The sequence below is a fragment of the Eptesicus fuscus genome, chromosome 6, assembly GCF_027574615.1.
Source record: "Eptesicus fuscus isolate TK198812 chromosome 6, DD_ASM_mEF_20220401, whole genome shotgun sequence".
In the NCBI taxonomy this organism is placed as follows: Eukaryota; Metazoa; Chordata; class Mammalia; order Chiroptera; family Vespertilionidae; genus Eptesicus; species Eptesicus fuscus.
In genome coordinates, this window is record NC_072478.1 from 80,381,453 (window position 1) to 80,403,670 (window position 22,218).

The 22,218-nt window shown below is 47.5% G+C and overlaps 2 protein-coding genes and 1 pseudogene across 3 annotated transcripts in view; 2 read left to right on the forward strand and 1 right to left on the reverse strand.

Moving 5' to 3' along the window:
* LOC129149494 (protocadherin beta-18-like) overlaps positions 1–15,372 on the forward strand; it is a 40,352-nt gene extending 24,980 nt beyond the window's left edge. The window contains exons 3-4 of one of the 2 annotated variants that reach the window (XM_054717962.1): positions 9,721–9,872; positions 14,592–14,606. The gene's annotated coding sequence lies outside the window, so the exon portion shown is untranslated. Of the gene's footprint in view, positions 1–9,720; positions 9,873–14,591 lie in introns of both variants that reach the window. The other variant, XM_054717961.1, reaches the window with a different exon arrangement.
* Positions 11,485–12,002, forward strand: LOC103285768 (U1 small nuclear ribonucleoprotein C-like; annotated as a pseudogene).
* On the reverse strand, positions 13,010–21,258 carry LOC103285758 (mitochondrial ornithine transporter 2). The gene is made up of 2 exons (XM_008141192.3): positions 20,083–21,258; positions 13,010–13,789 (listed from the first exon to the last, which is right to left on the reverse strand). The coding sequence occupies exon 1, from the start codon at positions 21,068–21,070 to the stop codon at positions 20,165–20,167; it is 906 nt and encodes a 301-aa protein (XP_008139414.1). The 5' UTR covers positions 21,071–21,258; the 3' UTR covers positions 13,010–13,789; positions 20,083–20,164.
* Positions 21,259–22,218: the final 960 nt, after the last annotated feature.

The window sequence follows — 22,218 nt, forward strand, 5'->3', positions numbered from 1 at the left end:
GTATGTCTTGGAATAAAAATTTAATAAGATTGGAGGGCTGGTAACAACAAAGTTTGATTATCATCTCCTGGTCTGAGCCTCTTTCGAGATGTTAATATAATATTGGATTTCCCTTATTACATAAACCATTCATTCCTTTGCCCATAGCTATTATTTTTTCTTCTCTCCATTTAATCCCAAATGTTTCCACCTTTGGAAAGGACATTAGGTTCAACCCTAAGCTGGTCTAGACTGAAGGCAGCAATACGAGTCTAGCAAGTGCCTCCCTCTCAGTCCACTCCTGTTACACAAGTACAGAACTAATGGACTACCTTTACCACCATGCAATATGCTATACTTTTAATCCCAATTTTACCAGATGGGGTGGAGGCACATCCTACTCAGTAAGGCCCTTAAGAATTCTAACAAAAAAGTTAAAAACATCAGTACAGTTTCTGCTTAGGAATCATCCATGCTTTCAGCCCTTATAGTTGCAGCCCTGGTCCTATGTCCACTGAATCAGGGAGGAAGAAAAAAAAGTTGAGGGGCAGTAGATAAAAAGTATACTGTCACCTTTCCCAAACCCCTTCCCCCAATCTACCAGAAATACAGACAAATCTATCCAGTGGGAAGATTCTTTTAGCCCCACTCATGTTCATGTTGAATGTGCACACATACTCTTAAAGGTATGTAAGCCAACCCTTTGTGTTTTTATTTTCTCCTGTTTTTGACAACCAATGTTTTAATTGCCCAGTCCAATTCTCTATCAAACTATTAGCTGAGGAGGATGTCTGTCTGCCCATTGTTGGACATTATATGAGGGCCATAAAGTAAGTTTCTAGGACTATCAGTCAGCCATCTAAACTAATGCTTTATCTTCTGTTCTGGTTTTCCTTATACTGTGAGCATCTGCATCTACCACCAGTTAACCTAAGACAAGTCCAGAATTAGTGTCTATTCCTGTCGGGACCCATTTGTAGTCCCTCAGGTCTACCAACATCAGCCTGACTTGCCAGCTGTGTTCAGGGCCTTCAGACCAGGAAATCTTCCAAATGGTCATCTGCAGTCTCTGTCTCTTTTGTTGGTAGACAGAACAGTTCTCACTGGCATTTTGTGCCTCAGGTGGTGCACAAGGAATGTGTCTAGATTCAGCCCATCTCTGCATTGATGCAGACCCCCCATTGTCCACTTATTTCATGGACCCAGGTGGCCACCTCAAGTGAGCATGTGGAAATACATCTGCTTGTTGACTCCAATTACCTTCCAAACCTGCAAAGGAGTTATTCTAATGTGTACCAACATGTCCTACTTTAATGCACACTTAAATTTCCATAGGGCTGTGCCTCATTTGGACATCCCTCTAATAGGCCAGATTTCCATTGCCCTCCTGTATGATCATATGGCCAGCAAAAAGCCAAAAAGAAAGGCTTTTTCCACTGTTCAATTATTCCATAACTGCTAGGAAAACAGCATGCAATTAAGCCCACCAAGCTGATTTGTTTTTACCTCCTTCCATCTGAGTGGCAGCCTTTCAAACAGGATCCTGTCCATTTACCTTGGAACTGTCACCCACAAACCAAGTAGCTCTTTGTCAGTCAGTGGGGGCTCTATACAGGGCACTGCCAATGTGACATTAGATGCCAGAAACTCCCCACACAGTATCAGAGTAAGTCCTAGGGGGAAAAGACCCCCAACTTGTGAATATTTCCTTCCTGCATTCCCCAGGCAGCATGACCCTGTATAAACCACTTCATTTTATTATGGAACTCTTCTGGGCACTGACGTCCCCATTAGAGCATTTCTCCAACATCACCATAGACATTATGGGTATTTCAGGTTTTAAGCTCATGTTCTCATAACAAGGCAGCAACACATTCACTATCTTGCTCCAGAGCTATGTTAAAATTTGGCTTTCTTTTGTAACATATTCCATAAACACCTTAACAGTGAACATTCTGCAGAACATAATGCTAGAGCACAATATTGATAACATCATGAAAATTGGACCTAGTGAGCCATATATGACAAAGACCCTGGATGGCCTACATGCATGTCAAAGTGTAAGAGGTTAGACCTAAGAAGGTTCATGGGTCTGCCACATCAGTGATGATTCTAGGGTCTGAGGCTAAATACAAATTATCTTTTGCATTTCTTGCCACTAAGAAAGAGTCGTTGTCTTTATATTTTAAAAGCAGCATGTACCATATTTGGAATGCAAAATTCTGCCAGGTTTGAGCAGGGCCTGGAGTAAGAGTAAGATAGGCAGAAGGTTCAGGTTTCAAAACTAGCCAATCTAACATGATCCAGCCAATCTGATGTCGCCTGCAATGCCAATAGCAGATAAGGATGCTGTGTGGAGTTTCTGGCAAGCCGCAATAGGAGAATTACAGTGCAAATCTTGCAGTGCAGACCCATGCCTTCCAAAACAGATAACTTCTCTGTGTTTATGAACAGATCCTATCATGCTCCTGAGCCCTAGTAGAGACTGAGTGGCCAATTATGGGACACCAAATTATCATGCCATCATCATTTCTGTTATGTAAGGTTAGAGAAATCCTTATGTGTGCTGTTCCAGCACAGCCAAGGGTTCGGTGAGCCTGCGGAGGGGCAGTGAAGGATTAAAGAAAAGACAAAGAGAATATAGCTGGAGCTCGGTGGATCACCTGTGCCTGGATGAGGCCACAGAGAAGGATCAAGCCACCAAACTGAGGCTTTATTTTATAGTCAGAGAAAAACAAGGTAGTGGTCAACATAGTTATAATGTTCTTGTGAGTTTCACTTGTTTTGGTAGCACTTGCTGCATCTCTCACAGCCCATTAGCTACCCAGGAAGGATCTAGGGAGCGGCCATAAGGTCAAGCTTAATTATGCTAAGTGGGCTCTGCCCTCTAAGCTGGGACTTGTTTGTGGCTCTGCCACAGGTCAATCCGAGGCTTACCCCTAAAGCCACTCCATACATCTCCCCCTTCTTTTGTTTTTAAGCTACTATAGTAAAAGTAAAACTTGAACATCAAGAACAAAGCTCTGACTATTAAAACAATAACAAAACAATGCCAATGCAACACAGGAATGGAGATAAATCAAACTACAGACATGTTAATCAATGAGAGAGAAATGAGACATGTTAACATTTTTAGCTAATAGATGAAAGTTTCTTTTGCTGCTGGTGTATATTTACTCAGAGTTCTCCAACTTGGCTGCACAAGACTTTACAGAAGACTAGCAGCTAACCAATGCTAACATAGACAGAAACATGGTTTAGAGAGTAGCTTCCACTTCTTGCTTTTCTACCATCTGCTGGGCTTCAGTCGTTAACTTCCTCAGCTGACCCCATGTTGTCACCTCAGTCCCTTGCGTAGCCTCATTTTCTTCTTCTTCTTCTGCTTTGCTGTCATCGGGGCAACTCTTAGTCTTTTGAATGAAGGGACAAGGAGCTTCTCTGGGTCCATTGTGGTGATGCACGTAACACTCTGGCACCTGAATTGGCTCTGCTGCTCCTTCTGGAAAGATACAAACACGACCTCTGCCCCACATCATTCCTGAATTTAACACATAACATTCTTCTCCCCCTTTTTTTGTTTTTATAGTTGCATTTTAAGAGTAGGATTGGCTCTTTCCACTATTGCCTGAGTTCTGATCTATCACCCCAGGGAGAACTTGCCAATCCTGTGCTTCCTGGGGTGGTATGATAAAGGTTCACTGAGCCAGCTGAAAAGGCTGCAGTGGGGTTAAGGATAAGGCCTCTACTGTTTGGTGGGGCCAGGGCTGGCCCCGCTTGAAGTTCCTTGCCTAGGGGGCATTAAATTATCATCAACATCTGTCTTGGAGCAGCATTCATTTACCCAATGCTGTCCTCCCCTGCATCTTGGACATAGTCCAGGTTGCTTGTTTCCACTTCCTGTACTTCCATTTCTAGCATTACAGTCTTTAGCAAAATGCCCTAGTTTACCACAGTTAAAACATCCCCTTTTCTTTTTCTGCTGACCAGCGAGTAACATCTCCTTTAATGAGGCAGCTAATACTGCTTCTTGAATGTAGTCTGGTCCAATGTCAGCACAAACACGAATAAAATACTTCCATAATAAGTAGTTTCCAGGTGAGAGACAAGCCTTTGTGACAATATTTTTTTTTCTTTTTTTTTTTTTAATTTCTTTATTGATTAAGGTGTCACATATTTGTCCTCATCCCCCCATTCCCATCCCACCCCTCTCCCCACGCATGCCCCAATCCCCTGTTGAACTTAACCGTTGGATAGGCTTATATGCATGCATACAGGTCCTTTGGTTGAACTCTCCCCCTCCCCCCACCCTCCCCCTACCCTCCCCTATCCTCCCTCTGAGGCCCGATAGTCCGATCGATGCCTCCTTGCTTCTGGTTCTGTTCTTGTTCCTCAGTCTATGTTGTTCATCATTTCCTCTAGATGAACGAGATCATATGTCACTAGATATATACTAATAAGAACTGAATGTGAGACGAGCAATAATATTTATGCTGACAGGCAAATGAATCAATCTGTAGCGAGCTTCCCCCTGGACCAACAGTTCTTTTGAGACCCAATTTCAATGTCCAGTAGTTCCTTATGTGTACATGTCAGCACTGACCCCTCAGCTCTGGATGGTGGACAAATGGTGGTAATGGAGGTCCGACTCCCTCTGGTTTGGTCTCGGCCGAACCCAGGGGCACGGCGTCACCCGGACTAAGGGGCACGTGGCCTCACCCATACCCAAGGGGCGCGTGGTCTCACCCGGGCCTGGGACCCAGCCTCACCCGGATGGATCCAGGGGCGCATGGCCTCACCCGGACCCAGGATCTGGCTTCACCCGTACCCAGGGACGCTTGGCCTCTCCCAGACCCAGGGGCACGTGGCCTCACCCGGGCTTAGTTGCACAAGGCCTCACCTGGATCCAGGGACACATGGTCTCTCCCGGACCCAGGGACGCTTGGCCTCTCCCAGACCCAGGGCCACTTGGGCTCACCCGGGCCTAGGTGCACGAGGCCTCATCCGGATCCAGGGACGCATGGTCTCACCCGGACCCAGGGACGCTTGGCCTCTCCCAGACCCAGGGCCACTTGGGCTCACCCGGGCCTAGGTGCACGAGGCCTCACCCGGATCCTGGGACACATGGTCTCACCCAGACCCAGGGATGCTTGGCCTCTCCCAGACCCAGGGCCACTTGGGCTCACCGGGCCTAGGTGCATGAGGCCTCACCCGGATCCAGGGACACATGGTCTCACCCGGACCCAGGGACGCTTGGCCTCTCCCCGACCCAGGGCCACTTGGGCTCACCCGGGCCTAGGTGCACGAGGCCTCACCTGGATCCAGGGACACATGGTCTCACCCAGACCCAGGAACGTTTGGCCACTCCCAGACCCAGGGCCACTTGGGCTCACCCGGGCCTAGGTGCATGAGGCCTCACCCAGATCCAGGGACACATGGTCTCACCCGGACCCAGGGACGCTTAGCCTCTCCCAGACCCAGGGGCACGTGGCCTCACCCGGGCCTAGGTGCACGAGGCCTCATCCGGATCCAGGGACACATGGTCTCACCCGGACCCAGGGATGCTTGGCCTCTCCCAGACCCAGGGCCACTTGGGCTCACCCGGGCCTAGGTGCACGAGGCCTCACCCAGATCCAGGGACACATGGTCTCACCCAGACCCAGGAATGTTTGGCCACTCCCAGACCCAGGGCCACTTGGGCTCACCCGGGCCTAGGTGCACGAGGCCTCACCCAGATCCAGGGACACATGGTCTCACCCGGACCCAGGGACGCTTGGCCTCTCCCCGACCCAGGGCCACTTGGGCTCACCCGGGCCTAGGTGCACGAGGCCTCACCCGGATCCAGGGACACATGGTCTCACCCGGACCCAGGGACGCTTGGTCTCTCCCAGACCCAGGGCCACTTGGGCTCACCCGGGCCTAGGTGCACGAGGCCTCACCCGGATCCTGGGACACATGGTCTCACCCGTACCCAGGGACGCTTGGCCTCTCCCAGACCCAGGGCCACTTGGGCTCACCCGGGCCTAGGTGCACGAGGCCTCACCCGGATCCAGGGACACATGGTCTCACCCGGACCCAGGGACGCTTGGCCTCTCCCAGACCCAGGGCCACTTGGGCTCACCCGGGCCTAGGTGCACGAGGCCTCATCCGGATCCAGGGACGCATGGTCTCGCCAGGACCCAGGGACGCTTGGCCTCTCCCAGACCCAGGGGCACGTGGCCTCACCCGGGCCTAGGTGCACGAGGCCTCACCCGGATCCAGGGACACATGGTCTCACCCGGACCCAGGGACGCTTGGCCTCTCCCAGACCCAGGGCCACTTGGGCTCACCCGGGCCTAGGTGCACGCGGCCTCACCCGGATCCAGGGACACATGGTCTCGCCTGGACCCAGGGGTGTGTGGGCTCTCCCAGACCCAGGGGCGCTTGGCCTCGCCCGGGCACGGGATCCAGCGTCATCCAGGTCCAGGGGCACTTGGCCTCACCCGGACCCGGAGTCCGGCCTCACCTGTACCCAGGGGCATGTGGCCTCACCTAGACCCAGGGACGTGAGGCCTCACTTATACCCAGAGGCGTGTGACCACACCCGAGCCCAGAGGCGCGCAACCCCGCCCGCACCCGGGCCTCAGCGGGGCCCCGTCTTCCCGATCCCAATTCTTGCCGGTCAATCCCCCCTCAGCAATTCCCCTGGCCATCCTTCCAGAGCTCCAGTATGGCTGCTGCAGAACTCGTCGGGCGGCGGCTCAGCGAATCTCCGGTGCACCCGGTGCATGGCGGTGGGCCAGTCTGGCGTCGCTGCGTCGGCCCTTGGGTCTGCATCGGTGGCCGGTCGCCGAGCATGTGCACCTGGCCGCTTCCGGGGCGTTGAGATTCTTGACGGACTCAGAGGTCAGCAAGCGCGGAGTCTCCCACCCCATGTCTCATAGGGCTCGTCTGTCCGTGCTTGGCTGCCAGTGGAGCCGTCCCCTCAGCCGGAGACCGCCGGGGGAACTGTGCCGAGCACGTTCCAGGCCGCTGTTGTATCGCCTGAGCCATAGTTCTTTTGTGTCGCCTGAGCCGTAGTTCTTAAAGTGTGGTCTTTGGGTCACCGGCATCAGCATCATCCCACATACCCCTCTTTTATTCTAGTTGTATAGCATCTACTCAGCCAGCCCTATGGTGGTCTTGGATGGTGTCTGCTCTGCTCTCTTGTCGTAGTCTCAAAGTTGTTGTGGTAGGCAACAATCAGGCTTCCGCCCTATGCCTCCATCTTGGTCCTCCTTTGTATAGTTAAGTCTTGATTGTTGTTGGCGTCACTGTGGGGGCTCTCTTTGTCTATAAAGGAAGAGTTGCTGTGCAGGAGACACGTTTATGGGCCGAGTCTTGGTGCAGCTAAGCTTTGGCGCTCACTGAATATTCCCGTTGAATGTGTCCCTTATGCACGTGGTTGAAATCTGGTGTCATCTCCCACAGACCACTAGATGCCCTCGTTTCTGGGTCTCCAATGGGGTGTAGATCAGCTACTGCCTTAGGCACTCAGCAAGGATTACAGCAAAAACTGTTGTTTCTTCCTCCTGTCTGAGTGGCCCTGGAGCAGTCCGACTAGAACAGCAGATCATCTGGTCCGCTGCCAGAGGACAGGCCACCCACATGTATAAGCCGTTGCTTGGGGCGCAGGTGTGCCTGCAAGACTTGCGGGGCAGGTCTTCAAAATGTGCGGGGCGGGTCCCAGGGCGGGGCGGGGTCTCAGGGCGCCAACAGGCTATGGTGCGGCGAGCCGCGATGGCTGTGAGTCTGGTCCTTCTGCCTTCCACGTATCTAAGTCCCCTCGTTCCGCACTCCAGCGCAGCAAACACTGATTGCTGGGCGCACCTCCGCAAGAGTCCCGCCTCTCCCCGCAGGCATCTGGGTCTCCCGGGGTTCGCCAGAAGATGGGTTTCAGGGTGATGGAGAGCTAATCTCCCTTAGGTTTGGAACGAAAGCCCCTTTCCCCCGCCACCAGCCAGACCCACGCACCTCCACACCTCATCCCCTCCGATTTCGCTGGGTGCGAGGCAACAGAACAGCCTTTAACCTCCGCCGCTATCTTTTTCAAACTTCTCAATTTGTACTTCTTAATCCCTTCATTTCAGTCAACTCTACTGAAGTCTAGCGCCGCCGGGAGGTGCACGGAAAGGGCGCCCGGGCCTCCGTCCGGTGCGCGGTGAGCGCGTCCCTCGGAACCAGGCGCGCGAGGGCCGCGCGGCTGGGACCTTTGTGACAATATTAAGCCTCTGGTAACCTTCCACTATCTGTCTTAGTTCCCCTGCCACATTCATCCATTCCCTTTCAGGAGTGGGTTCTAGGCAGTCCCGAATCAGGGCCCACAGACTGAAAGTAGAGAGAGGAATTTTCCCTGAACCTTCAACTATATAACGATCTCTAAGTTGTTTTCCTACCTTCTCCCATGTCTCCACATTTACCTTTCCTTCCTCATGAAACCATGGGCAGATTTTACTTACAAAATTCAACAAATCGAAAAGCTGTTGATACCTCACAGAACAGCTCCATGCTTGGAGCATAGCCTTAAGCATAGATACGTATAAATTCTTTTCCTGCGATCCTGAATTTCCCACCTAGCTAATTTACACCTAGCTATTACTAAACTGTGCTCCTTACCTCCTGTTTTGCTTTCTGCACATGCTTCACTGGAGCATCCTTTCACCTTGCAATTGTAGTTCCCCCATACTCAAGCCCCACATTGGGCACCACATGTGCCGTGCCAGCACAGCCAAGGGTTCAGTGAGCCTGAGGAGGGGCAGTGAAGGATTAAAGAAAAGACAGACAAAGAGAATATAGCTGGGGCTCGGTGGATCTCCTGTGCCTGGATGAGGCCACAGAGAAGGATCCAGCCACCAAGCTAAGGCTTTATTTTATAGTCAGAGAAAAACAAGGTAGTGGTCAACATAGTTACAATGTTCTTGTGAGTTTCACTTGTTTTGGTAGCACTTGCTGCATCTTCCACAGCCCATTAGCTACCCAGGAAGGATCTAGGGAGCGGCCATAAGGTCAAGCTTAATTATGCTAAGAGGGCTCTGCCCTCTAAGCTGGGACTTGTTTGTGGCTCTGCCACAGGTCAATCCGAGGCTTACCCCTATAGCCACTCCCTACACTTATGTAACAGAAATAATGAATTCAGAATTGTCTTTAAGCAGGTTCAGAAGGAATTTAATGAACAGGTGATCTGAACTCTCATTTCATCTGCTTCTATTGCACCAAAGTTTCTCCCAATTCACACTTACCACTTCACAGGAAGATTCTCTATGACCAATTTCAGAGGAGAAAAAATTTAACCCTAGTTCACTGATGGTTGGGGCAAGCCTACAGTGTTTAACTGCTGAATTGCAGGCCTACTCAAAGGTAGTCCTAAAAGACAGTGGTGCAGGGAAATCTTTTAAGTAGGCAGGGCTGTAAGCAGTACACTTATCCATTTCTTATGGAAAGAGAAGTGGCCTAAGGTATAAATATATACAGATAGATAAATAGTGACAAATGAATTGGCTGGTTGGTTTAGCACCTGGAAGGAACACAATTACACTAGAGACAAGAAAACTGACTTAATAAACATATGTAGAACATCAAACTCAGCAAGTATAGAACAAATATTATTTTCTTCATAATTTATAAAAATGACCATATTGTCTATAAAAAAGTCTCAACAAATAGCTAAAGATGAAAATGATATGAGCATATTATCTATATATACATAAAACCCTAATATGCAAATAGACTGAACGGCAGAACAACTGAACAACCAATTGCTATGATGTGCGCTGACCACCAGGGGGCACAGGGGCACGCACAGAACATGGTGGGCATCGGCAGCAGGTGGCAGAGTGCGGAACATGGCGGACATCAACCGTGGCAGGATGGTGGAGCAGGTGAGCGGGGATGCCAGATCAAGATGGGTTGCCAGTCGCTGTCATCAGGGTGAGTCTCTGGTGGTTACTGAAAATTCTTTGCTCCTGTGTGCTGTGGTCCTGCCGGGTGCTCGTACCTGCTGCCGGTGCTGGCCAGCTTGCACCTGCTGCCACGCCTAGCACCAGCCCCAGCATGTGCAAGTGGCAGCTGCTGGCCCCGATCACCTCTGAGGGCTTCTCCACCGCCCCCTGTTCCTTAGGGGTGATCGGGGCAGCAGCCACCATTCGCACCCAGTGATGGCCAGCCCTGCTTGCACCCACTGCTGGCGCCGGCCCCAATTGCTCCGCGCTGTCAGTGGGTGTGAGCGGGGCCAGTGCAGTCAGCACATAAGAGTGGTGGTGGTGGGAGCAGGGCTGTCGGCAGACAGGGGACCTGGGGCCACTGCGGGAGGGACCAGGCGGGGACGCAGAGGATGGGCCAAGACCCACCCCTGTGCCCACTGCAGCCTCGCAGCCCACAGTTCCTTTCAAGGTGCACTAATTCATGCACTAGACCTCTAGTTTTATCATAATGAAACTAAGCTAGAAATCAATAACAAAAAGATGATGAGAATATCCCATATGTTTGGAAATTTAAAAATTTAGTTTAATAACCTGCGAGTTAAAGAAAGCATCACACTAAAATAAGAAGCTATTTTGATACATCTTAACAAAACAAGTAGGATTCAATTAAGCAGTATTTAGAGAAAATTTAATAGCCTTGACTATATTAGTAAAAGAGAAAGACTAAGGATTAATGCATTAACTATCCTTCTTAAGAATGAGAAAAACAAGAGCCAATGGACCTAAAAGAAGACAAGGAAGAAAATAATTAAGAAAAGAAATCAATGAAATAGTAAACAAGTATCTAAGAAAGATAACCCAAATACCCAAAAGTTGACTCTTTAAAAATATTAATAAAATTTGAGCCGAAACCGGTTTGGCTCAGTGGATAGAGCGTCGGCCTGCGGACTCAAGGGTCCCAGGTTCGATTCCGGTCAAGGGCATGTACCTTGGTTGCGGGCACATCCCCAGTAGGGGGTGTGCAAGAGGCAGCTGATCGATGTTTCTCTCTCATCGATGTTTCTGACTCTCTATCTCTCTCTCTTCCTCTCTGTAAAAAATCAATAAAATATATTTAAAAAATATTTTTGACAAATCTCTGGCAATGTACAAGAAAACTACCGGGAAAGCATAAATAACCAATAGCAGAAATTGAAAGGGGAATAGCAACTCAAATATTGTAGACACAGTAAAAAGGTAAAATAAAATATTATACCCAAATCTATGACAAGAAGCTAAAAATTTAGTTGGAAAACAAATTGCTAGAAATATAATCAAACTGATTCATCAAGATTAGGTAAACTGAAGCATGATAACTGTTAAATAAGTTAAATTTCAGGATCATCTGGCCAAGAGTACTATCAAAAATTCAAGAAAGAAATAATTCCAATCTTACACAAACACTTCCATAGGATAGAGAAAAAAGGAGAACACTCCCTAAAAATGTTATTTGTTTAGCATAATCCTAATATCAAGAAAGGAAAATTAAATGCCAGTATCAAACAGAGTACCCAACAGCATGCAGAGCAACATGCCCAAGTTTTAATGTGACTACTGCAATACATACCTCACCCTTGCCTCTCCATCTGTGAGAAACACTGCAGTGGTAGGAAACACAATGATAATGTGCAAGACTACATCAGAAATGATGGAAGAGCAGGCTCAGAGCCTGACTGACAAAACAACTGCAGCCTTTCAGCATGGAAAGATACCTCCTACTCACTCTCTGCTCCTCCTCCAGCAGGGACAATGATTCTCACTTACTCCTAGTCTTCTGGATCCTCCTTGCCCTGGTATGATGCCAGCACCCCATATGAGGGCCCTCCCATGATGCCAGTGATGGGCCGCCCTCCTCCTGGGATGATGCCAGTAGGTCTGGGTTCTCAGCATGGGCCTCCTGCTCACCTTTCCTACAACTCTGGACAAATGCTTAGTGTTCCTGGAATGAGGCTGCTAATGCCAGGGCACATGGGAATGATGCCTTGGCCCCCAATGATGAGACCTCCTGCCTGCCCCATAATGGTGCCCACTCAGCCAGGAATGACTTGACCAGGCAGGTGAGAAGAGATGAGAGCTTCTTTCTATCAGTTTTATATTACTTGTTCTACTTCACCAGGAGATTGTGGTGCTGTGACTCTGGGTGTTTTCAAACAGCAAGGTCAGGAAGATTCACTCCCTCTTCCTATCAAAGAGAGAATAGTTTTGGAGGGGAGTAGTTGGCCAATAAATAAATAAATTTTAATTTGTATTGTAAAATGTGAAAATAAAATTTGTCAACTCTTTTAGTTAAAAAAAAAAGAGCCAATATCATTCACTGACAAAAAATTAAAGGAGAAAAATCACACAATTATCTTTATAGACACATAAAAAGCTTTTGTTAAAATTCTGTTTATGCTGGGAGAAATAATCTTTTTAAGCTAGGACTAGAAGGACATTCCCTTAATCTTTAAATGATATGAAAACATTGAATACAAAACAAGTGAATTGTGAAATGTTAAAAGCGTTCCTCTGAGATCATAAACAAATGTCCATTATTACATCTATTTCATATTGTACTGGAGGTTTTGGCCAGCATGATAAGGCAAAGAAATACAAGTTATGTAGATTGCAGAGGAAGAAATAAAGTTGTTATTATTTGCAGGTGATATTAAGGAGTGCACAGAAAATCCAAAGATACCTACAGATAAAATATAATTTTTAAAAAGTAAGGTTGCAGCCTGGCCAGAAAGGCTCAGTTAGTTGGTTGAGTGTCATCCTGTGCACTGAAAGGTTGCTGGTTTGATTCCCAGTCAGAGCACATGCCTGGGTTGTGCATTGGATCTGTAGTTGGGGCACTGTGCAGAGGGCAGCCAATCTGTTTCTCTCTCTCTCTCTCTCTCTCTCTCTCTCTCTCTCTCTCTCTCTCTCTCTCTCAGCATGTCCTAGGGAGAAGATTAAAACAAAAAAAGGAAGGTTTTCGAGTTTGAAAAAAAACACATATACAATATTTTATTAAACCAGCAACAAACATAAATTGACATTTAAAATAAAGATACAATTTACAACCATAAAAAAAAATCAAGTACCTAGGAACAAGTACAATAAAGTGTAAGATCTCTATGGGGAAATTATATGACTTTATATAAAGAGATAAGATGACTTACATTAATGAATAAATATGTGATGCTCATGAATGGGAAGATTCATTTTTTTAAGTTATCAATTCTCTTCTCCCCCAGTATATTACATTACTTTAAAATTCATATGAAATAATAAAATGTCACTAATATCTAGGAAATATCTTAAGAAAAAAGAATAGGAAGAAAAAACTTGCCCTACTAATTATTAAGACTTGTTATAAATCTATATTAATCAAGATGGTCTGGTACTGGTACACAGACAGAAAATTTGACAAATGTAATAGGTCAAACTAGACTTACATATATATATGGAACATTTGAATATTAGAGAGATAGCAAGTCAGATTGTCTGTTTGCTCAGGCTACTCTAACAAAATACCATAGGCTAGTGGCTTAAACAACAGATGTTTATTTCTCACAATTCTGGAGATTGGGAAGTCCAAGGTCAAGGTGCCAGCAGATTGGGTCCTTGATGAGGGCCTTTTTCCTGGCTTGCAGACTGCAGAGTTCTCTGTATCTTCACAAGACTGAGAGGAGCAACTCTGGTGTTTCTTCTTCTTCTTCTTCTTCTTATAAAGGCACTAACCTCATCATGGAGCTCCATCCTTATAATGTCCTCCAGGCCTGGTTACCTCCCAAAGGCTCCACCTCCTATTACCATCATATTGGGAGTTAGGGCTTCAATATATGAATTTGGAGAGAAGGGGCACATTCAGTCTATAATGCAGATCAATAAGAAAAGATGAGATGTCCAATTAAAAAGTTATTCATACAGAAAAAAATTAAATTGAGTCTTAATTTAAAAATAACCTCCAAATAGATTTAAGAATTAAATGTCAAAAAAAAAAAATCATCCCCAAACAGAAACAAACCCTTTAAAGCTCTTAGTGGAAAATATAGGTAAAGTTTAGATCTCCAGTGAAGAAATAACTTCTTTAAAAAGACACTGACCATCAAATAAAGGGTTAATAAATAATAAAAATTTGACTGCATTAAAATCAAGGACTTTGACTCATCAATAGACAATTTAAAGATTTGGAAAGGGTGCCCAGCCGGTGTTGCTCAGTGGTTGAGCATCATCCCATGGACCAAAAGTTTGCTGGTTCCATTCTGGGTCAGGGCACTTACCCAGGTTTTGGTTTGATCCCCAGCCAAGTTGTGTGCAGGAGGCAACCAATTGATGTTTCTCTCTTACATCAATGTTTCTCTCTCCTTTCTTCTCTCTGAGATAAATACTTTAAAAAAAAAAAAAAAGAACAGCCATTTGTATATAAATCAGCAAGCAATGTATGTGGAAAGATGCCCTAGATAATGTCTGCTGAGAGTCCAGGTGGCTGAGGAGGACCCAGTGAAACTTCTTTAGGCTGGAGTAGAAATATTCACTAGATAGACAATTTTCTGGAGGAACTAATATCCTTCCTGGGGACATTTGTTTTCACCCACAGAATGTGTAGGATTGTTAAGAGAGGTCAATTTTCTACAAAACTACTTACCCACCTGTGAAATTTTCCATCTCTAGGTGCAGAGTAAAACTACTAATACCAAATGTTCTGAATGAGTTTTGAAAAAAGACATTAAGCCTGGTTCAATGAACAGAGAATCAGTGCTGATGACCACCACCAACCTTGAAGAGATTGGGTGGCAAGAAGATACTAGTCCATTGACAAGGAAGCAGTATTTAAATGCTGGCATTAGAAAGGAGCTGAGAACTCTTTGGATGGTGGAGCTCACAAGGCAGGTCCCAGATAGTTCAAATATTGAAATAATTTACTTTGTAAAAAAGTCTCTCAGGGAAGACTTCCGGGCCATTCCACATGGATCTGGATGAGATCAGAAAGACCAGAGAATTACAGGCTTTGAAAATAGGGATTTCAAAGCTCAGGTGGTGCTCAAGTTGGAAATGCAACCTCTGAACAGAAGGCTACTTCCTGGCCTTGAGTAAAAAAATCTCCTGTGACTATTTTATGTACACAACAGTTTCCTATAAATAATTATCACTCTTCCTTAGAGCTTTGGGACAGAAGAAAAAGAACCTCCTTTTCTTCCAAGTTCAGCAACTTGAAGCTATTTTCTTGTACAATTAAAGAAAATTACAGGTTTGATAGTACATTGCCAGATTTGATCTTTCTGAGATGTCACATATACTTAACAACTGCCAAAGCTTGGTATCCTATGAAAGCTAGGACAGAGAATGAAATTCTAGTTACATTTTCACTGTAGCTTGCAGACCATCTGGCCCTGACTGTAAACCAAATAATGGAATAAATATCAGAAAAGATTTTTTGCCATAATGTCTCTGCTTGCTAGTTTGGCTCAGTGGATAAAGCATTGGCCTGCTGACTAAAGGTTCAATTCCAGTCAAGAGCATGGTACCTGTGGTTACAGGCTCTATCCCCATCCCTAGTGTGGGTGTGTGTGTGAGGCAACCAACTGATGTGATGTTTCTCTCTGTGTCTCTTTCCCTCCCTTCCACTCTCTCTAAGTCAATGGAAAAATATCCTCGGGTGAGGATTAATAACAGCAAAAAAGATTTTTCAAAGTTGAGGGGTAAATTATGCCATATGGAAGTGAAGTGAAATTTAAAGCTAGGCATCAGAAAAATGGATTTGACCAATTTAAATCTTAGAAATAAATATACCATCTCACCACCCAAAATAACAAATAAATGGATGTTATATATCAATTATAACTCAATTAAAAAAAAGGTGATGGATGTGGTATGTTAAAAAACAAAATTCAACTGAGCAAATTTGAAGATCTAATTGGCTTTATTAAGCAATTCATGAATAGGGCAGCATCCCATCTAGCAACTAGAAGGATGCTCAGCGGGGTGAAAAAAAATGGAAGGTTTTTATAGGCAGGAGGGTGTGGCAGGGGAGTTATTAGCAAAAAAAAAAAAAAAATTATTTTTGAGCACAGAATGCAGATATCATTAATGTCTGAATACCTAGAGGTCAATACAGTACATTTTAAGTGGTGTGAATTAAATAAATATTTTTGTTTAGGTAAATAATTTAATGATAGAACACTCAAATTTCTTTAAACACAATATTTCAAATTACTATCTTTCTGCAATACAGATATGAAATGGTACAAATTGTACCCAAATATCAAACCATGAATTTAACAGAGGCTTCACTGATAGAAAAAGTTAAATTAAACTAGAGATTTTACAAAGATTTATGGTCTATTGACAGTGATACACATACATGGTATGGACTATTATTAAGACTGGTAGCCTGCTGGCTTTCAGTTTTACATGCTGCTTAAGAACACTTCTTATTGAAGACTAGAGGCCTGGTGCACGAAATTCGTGCATGGGTAGGGTCCCTAGGCCTGGCCAGCGATCAGGGCCGATTGGGGGCTGCCGGCTGCCGGCCAGGGCCTTCCTTCATTCTGTGCCATCCCCTGGTGGTCAGCACATGTCATAGAGAACAATAGAACTCCTGGTCTCCTGGTTGAATTCCCGTGGGGACACTGCATATTAGCCATATATATATATATATATATATATAGACTAGAGGCCCGGTGCACGAAATTCGTGCACGGAGGGGGGTTGTCCCCCAGCCCAGCCTGTACCCTCTCCAATCTGGGACCCCTCAAGGGATGTCCGACTGCCCTCTCACAATCCAGGACTGCTGGCTCCCAACTGCTTGCCTGCCTGCCTTCCTGATTGCCCCTAACTGCTTCTGCCTGTCTCTCACAATCCTGGACTGCTGGCTCCCAACTGCTTGCCTGCCTGCCTTCCTGATTGCCCCTAACCGCTTCTGCCTGCCAGCCTGATTGCCCCCTAACCACTCTGCTGCCAGCCTGTTTGCCCCCAACTTCCCTCCTGTGCCGGCCTGGTCACCCCTAACTGCCCTCTCCTGCAGGGTTGATCACCTCTAACTGCCCTCCCTTGCAGGCCTGGTCCCTCTCAACTGCCCTCCCTTGCAGGCCAGGTGCCTCCCAACTGCCCTCTCCTGCTGGCCATCTTGTGGTGGCGATCCTGTGTCCACATGGAGGCAGGATCTTTGACCACATGGGGGCAGCTATATTGTGTGTTGCAGTGATGATCAATCTGCATAGTACTCTTTTATTAGATAGGATAGAGGCCTGGTACAGGGGTGGGGGCCAGCTGGTTTGCCCTGAAGGGTGTCCCTGATCAGGGTGGGGTACCCTTGGGGCGTGGGGCGGCCTGAGCGAGGGGCCTGTGGTGGTTTGCAGGCCGGCCACGCCCCCTAGCAACGCAAGTGGAGGCCCTGGTATCTGGAATTTATTTTCCTTCTACAATTGAAACTTTGTAGCCTGGAGCAGAGCCAAGCCTGGGGTTCCCTCCGAGGCCTGAAGCCATTTGTGTTGGGGTTATAATTGAAACTTTGTTGCCTTAAGTGGGTGGGCCTGTCCAGGGTGTGTGGAAAGCTTGGCTTCCCCTGTTGCCGGCGGCAACCCTGGCCTGCTCTCTCAAGCTCCATTCTGCCGCCATTTGTTTGAATTTGTTTACCTTCTATAATTGAAACTTTGTAGCTTGAGTGGAAGCTTAGGCCTGCAACGGCTGGCAGAAAGCTTGGCTTCCTCTGTTACCTAGGAATCCTTGCTCTCTGTGGCTGTAGCCATCTTGGTTTGGGTTAATTTGCATGCTCGCTCTGATTGGATGGTGGGTGTGGCTTGTGGGCGTGTCAGAGGTATGGTCAATTTGCATATTTGTCTATTATTAGATAGGATTCTGCTGGTTTTGGACTAGCAAGGAATGATAAGTCTTATTTTAATGGTGACAAGAATAACTATCTTACCATACGGCCATATGGTACACATCACAAAATTTCTAGAATCAGATGAACTATGCTTTTTGTGTGTGCATATATACATACATGTGGTATCCTATATAATAAAGAGGTAATATGAAAATTGACCATCACACCCTCACAAGATGGCTGCCTACAACCAGGCCAGTAGGGGGGGTTAGTGAGGGACAACTGAGCAACTGAACAAACATGCTGCGTGGGGTGGCCAGGCCAGCAGGGGTGTTAGTGAGGGATCACCAAACGACTGAATAAGCAGGCTGCATGGGGCGACCAGGTCGGTGCCGGGGGGGGGGGGGGGGGAGAGGGATGGGGGAGGTTAGTGAGGGATGACCAAGCAACTGAACAGCAGGCTGCATGGGGTGACTAGGCTGGCAGGGGTCCATGAGAGGTGACCAGGCTGGCAGGGGGGAGGCAATTGGGGGCGACTAGGCTGGCGGGGGGCGGGGAGTTGAGGGTGACCAGGCTAGCAGGAATGGGCAGTTAGGGGCGACCAGACCATCAGAGGGGGACAGTTGGGGTGACCAGGCTGGAAGGGGGAGCAGTAAGGAGTGACCAGGCCCGCAGAGAGGGGGCAGTTGGGGGTGACCTGGCCAGCAGTGGGGGGCAGTTAGGGGTGATCAGGCTGGCAGGCAGAGGCATTGAGGGGCGATCAGGTTGGCAGGGCAGGGGGCAGTTAGGGGCGACCAGGCAGGCAGGCAGGTGAGTGATTAGGAGTCTGAGGTCCAGGATTGTGAGAGGAATCCCGAATTGGAGAGGGTGCAGGCTGGGCTGAGGGATCCCCCCCCCATACATAAATTTTGTGCACCAGGCCTCTAGTAGTTTAATAAAATTGCATTTCTTATGTTTCATTGCTTTATAAAATCACACTCCATATAGTGTTTTCATTAAAATTCACTGATGGTCAGTACCAAATTTAGAAGGTTCCAACACTGTATAAGCATGACAAAGAGTTATAGACCTTGAGGTAAACTTCAGAATGGGTCAGCCTTAATATTTCTCACTGTGGAGTGCAAACACTAAATTCTGTCTAGTTCTGCCAGAGAGGAGAGGACTTCATCCACAAGTATTATCGTTTGAACACAAAACAGGGAACAGAAGCTTTTCTTGGCTTTGGCACTCTGTTCCCTGGAAAGGTTTCTAACTGGTGGAGGCAGCGAGTGAATAATTCAAAGTGGATCAACAACCCCTAAATGGGCCCAGATAACACCCCTGGAATCCTGGACCCAGAAACTAGAAGCTAAGAACTGTTGTTAGCTACACTGGTCTTCATCAAAGCATAGCAGTACAACCCCTTCCTCAATCTAAAGCCCGACAGATGAGGAGCTCTTTGGGAGAGAAGAAGGGAAGTAGATATAGATGAAGGCTATGCTACTTCCCAAAGGTCTGACACTCTAGGCCTGTGGTTGGCAAACTGCGGCTCACGAGCCACATGCGGCTCTTTGGCCCCTTGAGTGTGGCTCTTCTACAAAATACCACGGCCTGGGCAAGTCTATTTTGAAGAAGTGGAGTTAGAAGAAATTTAAGTTTAAAATATTTGGCTCTCAAAAGAAATTTCAATAGTTGTACTGTTGATATTTGGCTCTGTTGACTAATGAGTTTGCCGACCACTGCTCTACGCCAAAGCTAAGTGTGTGGAATATGATCCTACTTTGAAAATGGTTGACACTATTTTAAGAGTAGAGCATCTTAGAAAAATCCAGGATGCTAACTCTGAAACTTTAACTCAAGAATGTGGAACACACAGCAGTATATCCTCTTCTTAAAAATCTAGATGTGCATTTTGGTTTTCAATTACCACACAAAAACTTTTTAAAAACTTTAATTGCCTAGTACAGTGTACAGTTTTAAAGAAAACCTACATCTTGAATAAGTTAATCATTTATAACCATCTTCATGAAACATAGTTACCTCGGTTTTTCTGGTGCTATGAAATTAAACAGGGAACCAAACTGTGTTTCACTCACAACACATAACCAACTAAATTGTATGTACATTTATAGGTTTATGAAAAAGCTGTGATATAACTATCTTTAGCCTTTCAAATTAGGTAGATAGGGCCACCCACTCACTCTGTATATCCCACAAAACACAAAAGCAGCAATTTTTCTATTTCATTACAATTATGGGCAGAAATTATATGATGAAAAACGGAGGTTCTTCCACAAAGTTTAAGGTACAGGGTAGAAGATAGAGACAAAATTCTCATGAAGTAAAAAATAATCTTACTTTAGTCCAGTACTCCATGAAACCCTGAGATAAACTATAGTCCTCAAAGGTGTGTATTTGAATCCAGGTTCACCAAGACACCTCAGTATGCTTCCAACTGGCTCATCAGCCTCCTCCTGCTGTACTCATAAACCAAAAACAGTGACCCATTGGCAGGTAACGCTCGAATCATAGTAGCCGACAGTCCAGAATATAAGGCTGCTATTCCCTCTCTTTCCACAATCCTAACAAGAGTTCCGACAAACCCTGCCTGTTTTCCATGCATGGAAAGAACCTGAATTCTGGATTTGATACAATCCACTGGGAATATGACAAGCCAAAGGCAAATCCCAGCAATTCCACCACTTAACATCAAATGGGCAGGGCCTAGTTCATCTTTTGATCTCCCTGAGGCCAAGAGCGTTCGGCTCACTTCATAGCCGCCGAAGAAGAAGAAGTAGCCCGGTACTTCTTGAAGGAGAGTGCTGGAGAAGCCGTGATAGAAGCCCCAGGGGCCATCCTTCCTCAGGATGCCCTTCACGACGGACCAAACGGTGTTGTGGCTTTGGTTGATCTTGCCGGACTTCTCCATTTCGTGCATGGCCTGTAGCCGGCACTTCACCAGCTCAGTGGGGCACAGGGCCAGCGCCGCGAACGCGGACGCCATGGAGCCGGCGGTCGCCCTCTGCAGGTCACTCAGCTTGGCCTGCTTGTCCAGTCCCGCCACTTTCTTCACCAGCTGTTGGCAGAAGCCGTAGCACATGAAGAGGACGGAGTTCTCGGCGACGTAGGCCATGAGCGCGGGCCCGGTGCCCTTGTAGAAGCCGCGCAGGCCCACTTGCGAGTACGTCTTGCGGCAGCAGTCGGCGAAGCCCTGGTACAGGCCCGGGAACGTCTGCATCTTCACTTTCACGGTGTCGAAGGGCTGCCCGGTCAGGACACACGCGGTGCCCCCGAGGGCCCCCGACGTGAGGTCGATGGCCGCTTGGATGACGGGGTTGAACCTCATGTTCGGGCGCTGGTCTCGGTGGAAGGCGACTCTCTGGAGCTGTGAGGGAGTCCCCGGTGCCGCCGCCGACTCGGGACTGTGGCTCCGCGGCGGGAGAAGCCGCTCAACCCCGGGCCGGGCGCCGGGCCGCCTCCAGCGCCGGGGTGACTCGGCTCCCGCGGCCCCGCGCGAGGCTCGCCCGCGCCCTGCGGACCCAGCCCCGCAACCGCCATCCCGGCGCCGGCGCGCGCGGACGCGGACGCGGACTGAAGACGTCAACACGTTTAGTGAGAACCACCGGAAGCCGCGCGGTGAGTTCTCGCCGGACGGGGGACTCGGCGCCGCTGTCCCTGCGCGAGGGGCGATCCTTTCCCATTTGGCCAGACCCCGCCTCCCCGAGGGGCCCAGCGAGAAACTGAGCCTGGAGCCCAAGGGTCACTCTACCAGGTCGGCAAACTGCGGCTCTTTGATCCCTTGAGTTTTTAGCAAAGGCCAGCTTAGGAGTACCCTAATTAAGTTAATAACAATGTACTTACCTATGTAGTTTAAGTTTTAAAAAGTTGGCTCTCAAAAGAAATTTCAATTGTTGTTCTGTTGATATTTGGCTTTGTTGACGAATGAGTTTGCCGACCACTGTCACACTTTCCTAATCTGTCTTTTCCAAACAGATTAGGAAAGACAAACAAACCGCTGGGGGCGGGAGGTAATTTACATAACAATCGGCCGCTGCTTTGGACTGGGAAACCTGGCCCTGTCTCTGGGAAGAGAGGGACGACCGGCCTCGCCGGGCCTCTGTGGTCCTGGGGACGCTGGAGGGGACCCGAGGCGGGCGGGGGCGCTCCTACGGGCCTGCGGAGCGGGAGAAGGGCTATTTCGTGGCAATATCGCAGGGGACATGGGGCTAGAGGCCTGGGAGCTGGTGGGACCGAGTTCTCAACATTTCTTGAGGTAGGACATGGCCTTTTACAATCGGCCCTGAAAAGAGGTATTTATATAATTGCTAAGGAACTTGATAGTTAAAGGCTGTGTGGTTCCAGCTGTCTCTGCTTGCTAAGTTTCAAGGTTGTTGAGGAGCCATAGAGTTTTGTGCAGTGGCCACATACATTCAGGATACAGATAACACACTTGCTCCCAAGGTAAGATGAGGTTCGGGACATCAGTGAGGGTAC